The sequence below is a fragment of the Drosophila novamexicana genome, unplaced genomic scaffold, assembly GCF_003285875.2.
Source record: "Drosophila novamexicana strain 15010-1031.04,08,12 unplaced genomic scaffold, DnovRS2.1 tig00001395-arrow-arrow-pilon, whole genome shotgun sequence".
Classification (NCBI taxonomy): domain Eukaryota; kingdom Metazoa; phylum Arthropoda; class Insecta; order Diptera; family Drosophilidae; genus Drosophila; species Drosophila novamexicana.
Genome location: NW_020824854.1, coordinates 53,098 through 67,692, shown reverse-complemented (window position 1 = coordinate 67,692; position 14,595 = coordinate 53,098). Strand labels below are relative to the sequence as shown.

Here is a 14,595-nt window from a genome sequence, read left to right as displayed (position 1 = left end):
ACTTTAAAGATACCAAATCCTAATTAAAATATTTAATATAATAAATTAAAATAAATTAGTATTTAATGAAAAAAGAATCCTACTGTGTCTAAAAAATTAGATATCCATTTTAAATATTTAATTTAATAATTACTGAACCTTTTTTTTGGATCGAGAGTCAAGTTAGGTTATAGGCCAGTGTGGCTGAGCGTCGAACTAACAGGCGAGCAGTCGCTGGTTCAAATTCTGCAGCAAAGGCGAATGAGAACCATTTCGATACGGTTGGTATTTTAAATCTTATTCATTTGAGCCGTACCATGCCGGGTAATTTCCTTTAAGTATATTCTTTTAAAATATTTACTATCTTCAAACTTTATAGATAACACTTGATTTGGTTCAGTTTGTATATACAAAATCGAGGTGCAATAAATTAGAAATCAAAACCTTTCCATTCCAAGTATCCATTTAATGTATATATATTTGGTATACGGTTGTATAGGTTTACGTATATGTATATAACAATATGCAATAAATATATTATGAAAACAATTAAATTCCATTTCTTTTCTATAAGCTGCCAAGTTTCTCATCGCATTGGATATCATCTTTCAAAGTAATTGGAATGAACTTGGGCAGTTACAGACAGTTAAATTGTTGTTAATATATAAGTTGGCTTAGTTTAGTGGTTATGCATTAAACATTTTGAATAGGGCTAGCTAATAATTTATACACGCACACACACAATTTACACCATCAACGTTTGCCTTAATACTGACAATAACAATTGAAAATCATAAAAACAAAAACTATATAAATAAAATACATATCGTTAAATTGTCTAGTAAGTAATATTGCTCTGTTCGTTTTCTTCTTCTTCTTTTTTTCTCTCTTTGAGGTTAGTTGAGGTATGCTACATAAACGATAAACAATAAACAAATGCATATTTACAAGAAAATGCCTAGTCGAAAACTAAAGGTATCGAGGTAAACGGAAGCACCGGGCACGACGGCTCCAATTGCAGCGAGGTGGCAAAACAATCAGCGGATGCATTGAAATCCCCCAATGTTTCCATAACCTGACCCAGCGCAAACCTGCAGATAGATTTATAAATGAGGCATGCATCAAAACTGTAAAGCCTAACACTTGCCATATCTTTGGGCAATTTGGATCCAATTTGGCAGCATCCTTGAGCATCTTTTCGGCCAGCCGCGGTTCGCCCAGTATTAAATGCGTTTCGCCCAGAGCACGTAGAGCTTCCGTATGATTCGGATTGGCGGCAACTGCATTCAGAAAGCATTGCTTGGCTTCCAGCCACTGCTCCAAATAAACATGCACCTGACCGCGCTGTAAAGTGCATGTTAAGCATTGAATTGGTATCAAACGCACAGACTTAGCTCACCATAAACATTATCTGATGCGAGAGCGGATATATTTGCGTGGCTTCGTGTATGCAGTTGAGCGCCTCATTCGGCTGATCGATGCGCATGTAGACATCTGCGAGCAGCAGCCAAATCTATATAAGTGTATTTTAAATCAGTTGAAATAATTATTATCAAATCATCCAAAAACAAACCTCAATTTGCAGCATCCAAGGTCTACGGGGTCCCGGCCGTTGCGTAAAGGAGCTCAACGAGCTGGCGGCCTCGCTCAGAGCCTGCTCCACGCGCGACACTGCGGCCAACGAGGCAGCATAGACGGAATCTTTAAGTGGCAACAACAAGTTGAGAATTATAAATACGAAATAAAACCAGAGCAAGCAAAGTGGAAGAGTATAAAATCAAGAAGAGAAAATGTTTGTAATATACAACAAAAAAAGTGCACTAGTTTAGTCGACGCATGCAACAAGATGCAAAAGTTAAAAGCACGCATAGAAAATAAAGTAGAGAAGAGCCACAAGAGAAGCGGGGGAAAATGGAGAAAGAAACGTTTTGAAAGCAGTGCAAGGCATAAGTTTAAATAAAATAAAGCATTTTACACACTTGCAAACAGATGCTCTATTAATAAACTTGTTTTGTTTTTTATCTAAAGAATACAATTAATTGTTTAATGAGCTTTTTTAAATTTTGAAAATTCCACTTTTTAGAAATGTTCAACCTAATTTAATATATATAATACGTTTTTTTACAACCCCACGATTTAAAATATAGTTTATCAATTTTAACAAAATATTTATGGTAAAAAAGCTCTCTATACTTTTTGTATTTGATAACAAATATCTACAACCTATCCTACAGTTTTAATTTATTTAATGGAAGCCGAAGTTCAGATGTTTAATCAACATTAAACTTCATAATAATATAAGTGAAAATATATAAAAAATTTTACTTAGATAAATCAATTTTGCTTTAAGAAAAACTCTGCCTCGCGCTACACACTTTGAGATTAGAAAACTATAACGTTTGCAAGAGTATAAAAAACTTCGGTGCATGCCGCGGTTTGTGTTAACTTTGAGTTAAATTTGCAATTGAGACTTACAATTATTTTGTATGGTTTTATGAATTGGTTTTTTAGACAGACACATTCCGCAGAAGTTGGGTAGTTACATAGATGTAATAGATGTTTATATATGTATATATATGTGTATATATAATATATATGTATGCATGTGTGTGTGTGTGTGTGTGTGTGTGTGTGTGTGTGTGTGTGTGTGTGTGTGTGTGTGTGTGTGTGTGTGTGTGTGTGTGTGTGTGTGTGTGTGTGTGTGTGTGTGTGTGTGTGTGTGTGTGTGTGTGTGTGTGTGTGTGTGTGTGTGTGTGTGTGTGTGTGTGTGTGTGTGTGTGTGTGTGTGTGTGTTTTTGTACAGAATATATATTGTTATTATTAGTGTCAAGTGTTGTTGTTGTTGTTGCTGTTGATTTTAAACTAGCTGCAAGCGCCTCACACGCACGACAGCTTGACTTACTTGAGTCCTTGTCAGACATTTGTGATGAATGCACCAAATGGACACCGCTCTTGGTATCCGAATGCTTCTCCTCGTCGGCGGCCAGCTGCGCCTCGTATACCTCCCGCCAAACGGCGAGCATATGCTGTACGGTGGCCAACGCCGTTTCTGCATCCTCCAGATGCAGTTGCAAGTGTGCTTTGACATGCAACAGCTGCAGATTATCGGGAAACTCGTGCAGCGCATCCTCTACCACGCCCAGCGCCTCACGCGGACGACGCGATGCGGTCAGCAGCAGGGCGAACAGATGCAGGCACGGTGCATGCTCCATGCGCAGTGCCAGAGCGAAACGTATGTGGCTCAATGCCTCGCCCAGCTGATTGAGCAGGGCATATTGCAGGGACAAATAGTATTCGGCCAGGTGATCGTTGCCATCATGCTGCACGGCACGTTCCAGAGACTCCAGCGCCAGTTTGTTGTACGCATCGCGTTCGCTCTTGAGAGTCGACTGTATGGCCAGCTGCTGATAACCAATGCCCACGAAGAGCTGACTGCGCGAGGGACGCAGACCTGGCAGAACAAACAAAAGATAGCTACATTATATGGCCTCATTGGGATGAGATCCACTCACCCTTCACCTCGCGCTTGAGCGCCTGCTGCGCATAGTCCAGGCCCTGCTTGACCGTCTCGAGGCTCTCGTAGCACAGGCGTGAGGCATGCAAACAGGGCAGCGGATCGCCTGGCGTTAGCTTCATCGACTCCTGCAGCACGCGCAGTGCATGCGCATGCTTCTCTGCGGCCATCAAACTGAGGCCGTACTGTCGCCAGATATGCTGCTCCCCAAAGCTAAACTTGAGCGCCTTCTCGAACGATTCGTTGAGCAGCTGCACCAGGCCCCAGCGTATGGTGGCCAGCGTGAGCAGATCATAAACAGCCGTCACATTGCCCATGGCATGTTGACGCGCCTGCCGAAATTCCGGACTCTGCGAGAGCACCGTATCCCGTACGGCCAAAGCCTCAGCGATGAGCAGTAAGAGAATGATCTCCTCCTGTTGATTGCGCGGCGTGAATTGCTGACGTGCAGCATATTTCCGCGGCTTCCACAGACGCTTGGCGGCGCCGCCGCCACGTAAAGTACTGCCGCCCGATTTGGTGGTAAAGGGAGGCGCATATATTGTGCCCGAAACGCCGCGCAGCAGCACCTCGGCCAGCTGGCGGGCGAGCGTCAATCGCAACGATTGCGTTGCACGCGTCTCGATGGCATTCAACATGATGCGATATCGTTCCACGGCCGCCTGCAGCTTGCCCGCCTTGATCAGCACAATGGGCGCACGCTGCAGCGCCGTCTCCAGTATGGCGCCCATGCGTCGACTCACCTCCAGCGTCGCGCTGCTGCTCTGCAGGTTGCTGCTAATGGCAAAGCTGCTCGACGACTGCTGCACGCCCGCGTTCACATTCAGCGTGGAGCCGGCTGTGGAATTGTTCGAGGAGCTATTGCCGCCGCAGCCAACATCGTGTTCCTGCAGATAGAGCAGACCCAAATCAGAGGCGCGCTCAAAGCAACAGATCTGCAAGTTAATGGAAGGGGTAGTGGTTAATTAGTTAATAGAGTGAGCAGCAGCACGCACCATTTCCGTGTCCTTTTCGGCCTTCTTGAATTTGGATGTCGGCTTGGAGGCCTGCTGCTCCAGGCACAGGCCCTTGATGGCATAAGACTCGGCCAGAATCTTGAGGCTGCGTCTGTTTTCGAATATGAATATATATGAGTAAAGCGTGCAAATATTGCCGGGCAAAGCCGCTTAACGTCTGTTAAGTTGCTCCACTTACAGCGTCAGCTCCTTCTCAGCGAGCGTATTGAGCTCCGCCTTGACAAAGTTCTCCAGACTCTGTTCGTACTCGCCGCAGGCGTAGCACAGCTTGGCCAGCAGCAGGTGGGCGTCGAGGGCGATGCCCGCCTTTTGGCCGCTCTCGCCGAGAGCGAGATTTAGATAGCGTCTGCCGTCGGCGAGGCCGCTTTTGGCTCGGCCAAAGTTCGTTTCGGGGGCCACCGCATGCTCCTCCAGATAGCTTTCGAGGCGCGCCTCGCCCATCAGAAAGTTGGCCAGGCATTCTGTAAGGCAGTCAAAAGGTGGAATTGCGGTAAATTATTTTAGATATAAGAACACGCTTTACCGTTATGCGGTGATCCCGATTTCAGCTCGTCCGTCAGCTCGATGACGCGTTGCCATTTGCCTTCGCTGCGGCAGCTCTCGATTAGCGCCTCGACCTTGGTCGTGTTGTTGCGCGTGCGATTGGCCATAACGGTTCACTAATTGCAGCTGCACGCGGCCAGCACGTTTGTTGCGTTCCAATAGGGTTTATATTCCTTATTTTAATTTGATTAAACAATTTTTTTGCAACATACGCGTATAAACACACACACACACACATCACTTGTGACAATCACAGCGTTGCCACCTGTTACGATTTCAAGGTTACGTGTGACATTCCCTTCCGCACATTACGTCACACGCTCAGCCAGTAGGCCATTATTAAGGGATATATGTTATTAAAAGAATCCTTAAGATCGGCAAGCAAAGCACACTAGCTTTAGAATATTTTAGGTATAGCTTAACTAGATCAGGGTTCCTTAGTTCGGGTATCAAAACGTAATAAATTTAAAAACAATGGTTTCATTATTATATTTATCTAATTAGAAATAATATAATACTCATTTTATATGCTGACACATTTAACCTATAGACCCCACGTTTCTTTTCCTTGAGCTGCGAAGTCTTATCTTCTAGTTATTAGCATGGCAAGGGCTGCCACTGCACAAAGCACAGCTGATTGTCAAACGCCACCAAATTTAGACAATTTTCTGCATAAAATCAGTATTTTCTACTTAATTCCTTGGTATTTTTTGTTGGTGCAATGCAGTCACACTCAATGCAGTGCTCTTTTTGTTGTTGTGTGATACGCACGCGTTCTGCTCGAATTTTCAGCAAAAATAAGAAATATGTAAATGCGGCATTTTAGTGGCAAAAAAAATTATTTAAATCAGCAGTTTTTAAATTAACAAAGTTTAAATGAACAAAAAACAAACAAAATGTGTTTTGAATATTGGTGTGGCGATTTTTTATAGTTGCGCTTGCAAATTAAATTGCGCTAAATTAAACGAATAACTGTATATAGCTTGACTGCACTCATAAAACTAACGGTAAGCTGTTTTGTCTGTTTATATTTTGTAATTTAGCTAAAAGCACAAATACATGCGCACACGCCCCATAGAGCGCGGTGTGACCGTGCGTATGTAATCTCTGCTGTCTGTGCGTTCATTGTGTGTTTGTGTGTGTGTGTGCCGCCGATTTGGCTAACGCTCAGCTGTTTAGTTGGCCGCGTTGTTGTTGCTGCAGACGCCGCAACCGACGCGCTCACACATGCATGCATTTGCATATGTGTGTGTGCGTGTGTATACACGCCACTCGTGAGAAAGTGAGAGTATTTGTGACATGCAATCAATTGCGTGTATTTATTGCAGTTTATCAATTTTATTTAATGCATCATTGCACCTACTCACTCTTATCTGTGTAAATGAGTCTGTGTGCACTCACACACTCACATTCTAATTGGAAAGCTGTCACACGCATACACTCACACACACCACTTGAGCTTTTGATTTGCATTTACCGCTCACTGACATCTTATTCAAGTTCAATTGCAACAATTCGTAATTTTTATTTTCTGTCAATTTTACGCTCCATTTGAGCGGTAAAAAAAAGCACTCGGCTTTTATCGCGTGCCTTCTCGAACGTTAAGTTAATTGCCTGAGCTTTTTGCATGTCAACTGCGGCCGCTTGGGCGCCTTTGCCCTATTAGCGATTCATTGCATGTTCTAACAATAAAAATAACAAATTATTACGTAAAACAAACATTTAAATGCACATTAAAAATAAGCGCACAAGAAAAAAGTCAGCAATGGCCAAGAAGAAAATGAACGCAAAACGCGCGCCAAATTATTATCCCAAGCAAATCAAAACAAAATCAAAAAGGACGGCAACGCTGCCCTTTTGAATTTATATGTGTGCGTGTGTGTGCGAGAGAGCGCTTCTTGCAGTGCACAGCTTTCGGCAACGTCGCGGCGTCGGTTTTGCATGCTTATGACGTAATGACAATAATTATAAGGCAAGCGTTGAGTAGTCCGAGCATTAGTGTGTGAATGAGACAGAGAGTGGGAGGATGAGTAGAGGTATCATTATGCGAAATGAAACAGCGCACAGTGGTAGGCAGCTGTTCAAAAACTTGTCATATACCATTGTGAAGTGTGAATGAGCAAAAAGTTGCTAAAATGGGAAATTAACAAATACAATGCTCCCTTGAAAATTATAAAGTCAAGAAATAAAATCTAGTTAAACATTTGAAATTACATTTACAATGTATTGGAAGTCTAGAAGTGTTTAATTCCCATGTTGGGTAATATATTGCACTACTATGGCTATGTGAAATCATTTATTGTTTTAAATTGTCTCGCCTTATATATCTTAAAATAGAATTTACAAATGAAAACAAAATCTAGGTGTGGCTCGTGCTATTGTCGTGCCGCCGAAACCTCAAACACGCGCCCATCTCTAATTTGCATGAAAACGAGTAATTAAAAAATCCTAAATGCTGTTGCACTGTGCAACAAGCAGTTCGCATCCTTTGCTGCTCTGTTTGCTTTCTGCCCTGCCAGCAGGTGGCTGCGGTGTGTGTGGCTGTGTGTGTGTGTTTGGGTATGGGGATTGTGGGGCGTACAATTGTTTTGTGCTTAGGGGGGCGCCAAAGTCGTTGCCATTACAGAGAAAAAACATGCATGCTGCGCTTAACGGTATATGTACGTCGACGCCGACGTCGTCGCTGCCTTCAAGCGCAGTCGAAGATGTGGGACACAGACAAAGTGCAAGAACAGATGTGGGGCAGGCAGAGCGCGTTAAAACGTTTGCGAATTGAAACATGTCTGCCCGCCCACTATCTCTCTCTCGCTCTCTCTCACACGCTGGCTGGGTGAAACATTTTGGCATGCGAAACGAACATTCGCAGCTACGTTTTAAAGCTGTTCGCTTGTTATTGTTACTTCTGCTGCTGCTGCTGTTACTATTGCTGTCCTCGCTCTTCTTGCTACCGTTTTATTTTTATTTTTCTATTCTTTTATTTTTCGTCAATTGTGCGAGTATTTTATTGCGCGCACATTTTGACTTTGGTGTTCACCCGTTTTTGTGCGCCTTTGTTTACTTTTGTTGTTATAGCGTCACGTTTTGTTGTTTTGTTGTTGTTGCGATTTTTATTTGCATGCGACGCTTTTGGCTTTGCGCACTTGTGTTTATTTGCTTGTTGCTTTTTTGGCAGGTGCCAGCCTCACTGGCCTACCTCCCCCCCTCACTCCCTCCTGGAAGTCCACTCATTAAGTTGCCGCATATTTATATCTTTTAAGAGCGGCTGTGACTCTTTGGCTTTGCTGGTGCTTTGAATAGCTTTGCTAATACCCTGTAGATAGGTAACAAAGTTCCTTCCGCCTAGCTAAACAGGGGTGTTTTTAGCATGAAAATATTGACGTGGAGTAAATGAAAAGAGGAAGCACAACAACTGCTCATTCGACACATCTTTCGTATGTGTGTGTGTGTGTGTGTGTGTGTGTGTGTGCTGTGTACGCATTTACGTAGAATTTCATATTACGGCCACTTGAAGCTGGTTACGTGGTATCTTCTCGTTGTTCACGCTCGACTAGAGCACTCTTGTTTTTTCTTTACCTGTATTTGCCTGCCAGTCACGCGCTCTCTGCTCCAACTTTGGGCACGTAACTCTTTTTTTTGTGCGTCTTTTTATGCGCTCCCGCTCGCACCCCTTTCGTCGCGCAACAGTCGCATGTTCTTTGGGCATTTTGATGGACACATTTGCTGCCACTCTCTGGCCTCCCTTCCGCTCTCTTTCGCTCGCTCGCTCGTTCTCTACCTATCTCGCTCTAGACGCTTAGCAAATTACACCATGTCAAAGGCTTTAGTTGCGTTTATTTCTTCATTTCTGTTTTTGCCTTTGCTTTTTGCACTTTAATGGACTTTAGAAGCTGAAGCTAAAACTTTGCTGACCTCCTTTTTGGCGACATCTAACGAATGCCCCACACCCTAGCCCCCCCGCTTGCCATGACTTTTTCTACGGCAACTTTGATGTTAAGAGATAAGGCTCATAGCGAAGCATTGCTGACTTTGTCTTCAATTTCGTAGGACTTTTGTGCTCTGCTTGTTTCTTGTTTTTTTTTGTTCTTGTCATGTGTTTCGTTTCGTCGTCTGCTTTTGCCAGTTTCTTGGCCATAAACAAGTGCCAAACATAAACATGGCATACATTTTGCCTATACACACGCACACACACACATAACTCTCGGCATCTTGCGCTCTGCTTGTAACGAGCGCCCCCACCCACCGCAGCATACGCCGACCCTTCGACCACACTTTTTATTGCTATAGCGCGACTATCAATAAAGTTCGATTTCTCTGTGTCTGCGCATATGTGTGTGCATGCATATGCCTAAAAGTGTCTGCTGTGTGTGTGTGTGTGTGTGTGTGTGTGTGTGTGTATGTGTGTATGTGCATGGCTCATAAATCAAGTTAAACTAAACAAAAGAAATAAAAGGAAGAATTTGTATTATCTAAGTGCCGACAACTAAATACTCTTGCATACATAAATGAAGGATATTATATATAATATTTCTATTTTATATTGCATTTCTTTATTTTATCATTCACAATTTTCACAGCTACATGAGATAGTTTATTATACAAAACAGAATTTCATAGTAATTAAATCATTTAAAACAAATCAATTTTGTATAAAGTACCTCGTACTAGTATGAAGGAATATACTTTAATGGCCCGCGGATATGTGTCACATTCTTCGTTACAAAGTCGTAATGGCCTTCGGCAAGTGTATAAAGAGAACGAATAATATAAAGCAGCAGCAAAAGCAAACAAATAAATTTATGTTTGGCCACGCTTCTTACTACGCTTTATGCCAATATTTCTGCCAGCACCACCTACATCTTCTCTTCTCTCTACCTCTTCACATTTCTCTTCTCTATGATCAGCACACACACGCCCCTCGCTATCTCTTCCGCTCATCGCTGCCTTGATTACAGCAGCGAAAAAGCGCTGGCACAGCACACAAAACAACAAGAAACGATGACGACGCTTGACGTTGACGTCGACGTCGACGTCGCTGCTGCTGCTACCTTTTCTACTGCTATTTTTAACATTTGCAGCAGCACTACACACACACGTTCAGACATTTATTTGTGTGTGTGTGTGCGTGTGTGTGTGCATTACATTTTGAAGTTGAAAACTTTTTGTTGTGCTTTATTGCTTAATATTTCACAGCGCCTCGACGCTTGCTGTTGCCAATAAAAAAAAGTTATGACACCCCCTCCGCTTTTCCACTCATTCGCATTCTCGCCCTTTCACATTCAATTTCGCTTGCAATTCTTTTGCACAAGTTCATTTTTGTTGTTGAGTTAAAGTTGGCATCTTCGTTGAGTGAAAGGGGGAGAGGTGGGCACGTATGTAACTGAACTTGCATACAAGTTTAAAGCTTTAAGTTTCGGTTGCAAATTAAAGCTTTTTGCAATGTTTTCAAATTGTATGAGCAATTTTGGTTGTTCATTAATTTTCCTTGTGTGTTATATATTCAATATATGTTTTAAAAATAAAATGAGTGTTTTACTTTTCAGCTACTCCTCGACAAAAGTTTTCCATTTCATTTCAAAATGACATCAACAACATTTTGTACATAATTTATAAGAACAGCAACAACAACGAAAGTGGCAACAGCGGCAGCGTCTGAGTCAAATGGCCAGAGCGCTAAAAGAAAACAAAAGCAGAGCAGCAGCAGCAAACGCAACAACTACAACAACAAGAAACATGAATGAAAAGCAGCGCAGCTGCCGTTGCTTTTGTGCGGGGCGAAGCGCAAAACTAAAAATACGAATTTATATGCAAAACATTTCAACTTGCTTGAATTTCAAACATTTTTCGCCAGCTTCGCTCCTGTGTCATGCCTATTAATGTGTGCCTGTGTGTGTCACACATACATACATATGTACATACGTGTGTGTGCTTGTGTGTTTTTAGCTCAAAGCTCCAACTGAGCGCGCCTGCAACGACAAATGACATTTGACTGCGTCGGCGGCAGTCGTCGTGTATGCGTGTGTGTGTGTGTGTGCGCGCTCAATGCTCAGTGCCTCCCATCTCCCGTTTGTCCCATTCAGACCGCAGTTGTCGCCCCACTTAGCGCTCTTTCCCACACAGCCGCTCTTATTTTTTTTATTTTTCTTGTTTACTCTCATATTCATTTGCATTTTTATGCGTCGACGTCGACGTCGTTGTTTTGGAATTTTATTCACTTTACATTTTTTTCGTGCCTTGTTTTATGCTATCATTTGTTGAAACAAATACAGTTTTAATGCTGCGTCAGAAGCTGTAATGTGTTTATTTTAGCATGGCATGGTATTATTTTAATTGATTTTAATTAATTTCAAATAACTCGAATAGATTAATAGACCCTTTATTTTGTTTCCCCTCGCCGGCAAAAAAAAAAAAAAATTGCTGAAGTATCATGGAATTGACACACTGTCATTGATTATCGCCCGAAAGGGACATTAGAGTGCGCCTTGAAAAAAAATGCAATGGGTGCATTGTTCAAAAGAGAACCTCATATGTAAAATGTTAACTACAGTTAAAGCTCGCTATAAACGATTTTTTTGCTGGTAATAAATAGCTGCTGTCTGACTGCAAATCTGTTTTATAATTGTTTAAAATGGTGCACGTACTACCATTAATCAATAAAAGAGCACTTAATTTGTCTCATCAACAATTTCCACGTTTGTTCATTTAAGCTGTGACTCACAGTATTTACCTAGCAGCTGATTTAATTACTGTGCGCCAGGTATTGCATGCTCAAGGGCCAATTTATTATAATGCAAACTGACTGATAATCAATACTTGCACACACACACACACACAGTCTACATGCATACACACGCACACATATGCACAGGCTTTGCCATATTCACCTCTGTCAGTACTCGCTTCAATCTATGCACATAATTTCACTTAAAACTTTTTTGCTTACCAAACGTAATTTACCGCTGTTCCATTTCATTTTCATTGTGTGTGCCATAGACGACTCGAATGAAAGAGAGCCAGACTGCTAGAGAGCGGGTGTGTAGAAGGGAGCGGCAGCAGCAGCAGCAGCTTACTGCTTCTGGCATTGTTTTTGCTGCCGCTGCCGCTGATGCTGATGCTGTCTGGGTTGGTTTGCGCGACTGCTTTTGTTTGTGCCGTTGTCTTTTGTCGTGTCTTTTGCACATTTTTAATCCACGTTAGTGCATCTGTCACAGCCGCTGCCGGCGTCGCAGCGCCCCATTAGTGAAGAGCTTTTGCTCTGCGTTTTGTTTTCAATTTGCCAAAAGAGACAGATGGCTGATGACCTTGACGCGACAACAGCAACTGCAATAAATAGTTGCACAAACATGTTTAAATTAGCCAGATACTGATAAATACACGAAATTCCTAATTTAGCTATACAAAAATAAAAGGTATTTAACTTTTTAATCAATCATATTTTTCGTTTTATTTTTTTTCATGCCTTTTTTTATATGTGCTTGTAACAGTTCGTGACACTGCATGTCTCTCCAGCTGGTCAACGAACCTGCTGCCGTTGCTTTGTTAACAAATAAAACTACAAGCTGTTAGTTTTTATTATCTCAACAAATTGACAACAACAACAACAACAACAGCAGCAGCAGCAGCCGCAACAACAAGCGAGCAATGCTCATGATAATTTCAACTGGCGACGCCAACTACTCAAAGGGGGGGCTAGGGGGAAGCGTTGCTTGGGAAATATGAGCTGAAATTATCGCAAAAAATAAAAGTAACGCCTACAGTTGCTTGGGGTTAGTTGGGGCAGTCCGTGATTCGGGCGAGTCGATTAACACACGTTACACGCATTTTCAATTTTAACGAAAACAAAAAGTAAAACCAAAAGCAAACACAGACACAGCACAAAGACGCGGACGCATGCACTTACACACACACACACACACACACACACACACACACACACGCACACACACACACCCGTGCAGCAACTAGAAATAAGCTGCAAAAGCAACCGCAAAACGGGCGACGATGATTGTAAAGTTAGAGTCCAGCAATGCACAGTGGGTGTGATCTTGCAATAAACTGTCAAAAAATCATTTTAATGTGCACACTGCCAAAACTAGAATACTAAATTTTCTTTTAATATAAAAATATGTAGCTTAATAAAGTAAATGCAAACTAATCTATATTAATTATTAAATTAATGTATTCCTCCTAAACTACAAATATTGTTTTACAGTAAGTTTTTTTTCTTACTGCCCAAATTTATTTTACCAAAACAACTTGCCAAAACAAAGTGTTCAATAAATTAACAATCGTACTCCATTGTTTCGTATCCACTGTGCGAGGCTGTGACCCAACCGCGTCGCTGCCCCCGGCAATTCGACTGCCTCAACGTGAACGACGACATCGTCGAGTGAGTGTGCGATAACTTTGACAACGATAAATTGTGTTATGCTGGCTGCCGACGCCGTCGACGTCGACGTCGTCGTCGTTCGTTCGCCTGAACCAAAAGAAAGAGCGAGAACGCTGTAGAATGGGAGATGGGAGAGTCAAAGCGTTTTGTCGCCGCTCCTCGCATCGAATTCGTTTGCAGCGCACGGTGCGTTCGTCGTCCTTCTCTACTGCACTTGTCGTTTCTTGTTGTTGCAGCGGCTGCTGCTTTGGCTGCTGCTGCTGCTGCTGCTGTTGCTGCACCTCAGCCAAACGCTCCATGTGGCAATGGCAACTAACTGGGCGCCGTTCAATGTGCGCTTATCACATTATTTTGCTATTTATGGTATTGCTTGCAATATTTCCTTTCTTTTTTTTCACTTTTTGATAACATAATACAAGTATATACATACATACAAATATGTACATTTGAATCCTCGTGCATCTATATATTTACATACACACATGCATATTACATACACACCTTTAATCTAAAGTTTGTTAGGCTGCCAGCAGCAGTTGTTAATATCACACTTGTAATCAAAGCATGCAAAACGTGCAACACTTACTTAAATTCGTGAGAATCGCGGAGTAGAGCATTTGCTAAAAATAGCCTGTCTTCAATTTGTTACGCAGCGGGGGAGACTTATCTGTCTTTGCTAAATAAAAACATACATACGTACACGCACATATACATACACACATATACATACATGCACACATATTAACATACACATAACTACACGTGCATACAAACAAAAAGTGAAGTTCACTGTATAAATACATAAAAACTTTCTGTGAGCTGGGGTTGCTGTTATTATTTTCTGTTTATTTTATTTAGTCTTATTTTGTTGCTGTTGCTACAACGAATTTGATGCGCTGAGAAGTATGCGCACACTGGTTCCAGTTGCATTTATCCATTCGAAAGCTATTCCGCCAAATTTTATTTAAATGCATGTGTATGTGTATAAATTAGAGTTCGAAATATAAGCATAACGAGTATTTTTGGTATTTGAAATTTTAAAAAGTACCATGAAATTGACAAATATTCAACTCCATTCATCATAATTTTCCTGAAACTTAGATCAGTTAACCTATATCATATATATTAAACCAAGTTATTTTTGCATGATATGATAT

The 14,595-nt window shown here is 41.8% G+C and overlaps 2 protein-coding genes across 2 annotated transcripts in view; one reads left to right on the top strand and one right to left on the bottom strand.

Annotated features, from left to right (window-relative positions):
• Positions 1-472: 472 nt before the first annotated feature.
• On the bottom strand, positions 473-5,291 carry LOC115767454 (tetratricopeptide repeat protein 7B). The gene is made up of 9 exons (XM_030711755.1): positions 5,033-5,291; positions 4,688-4,970; positions 4,489-4,600; positions 3,492-4,428; positions 2,882-3,430; positions 1,553-1,680; positions 1,379-1,492; positions 1,127-1,323; positions 473-1,070 (listed from the first exon to the last, which is right to left on the bottom strand). The coding sequence occupies exons 1-9, from the start codon at positions 5,157-5,159 to the stop codon at positions 938-940; spliced, it is 2,580 nt and encodes an 859-aa protein (XP_030567615.1). The 5' UTR covers positions 5,160-5,291; the 3' UTR covers positions 473-937.
• Positions 5,292-5,811: 520 nt separating this feature from the next.
• LOC115767437 (probable RNA methyltransferase bin3) overlaps positions 5,812-14,595 on the top strand; it is a 53,735-nt gene continuing 44,951 nt past the window's right edge. Inside the window, exon 1 of the mRNA XM_030711731.1 lies at positions 5,812-6,059. The gene's annotated coding sequence lies outside the window, so the exon portion shown is untranslated. The remainder of the gene's footprint in view (positions 6,060-14,595) is intronic.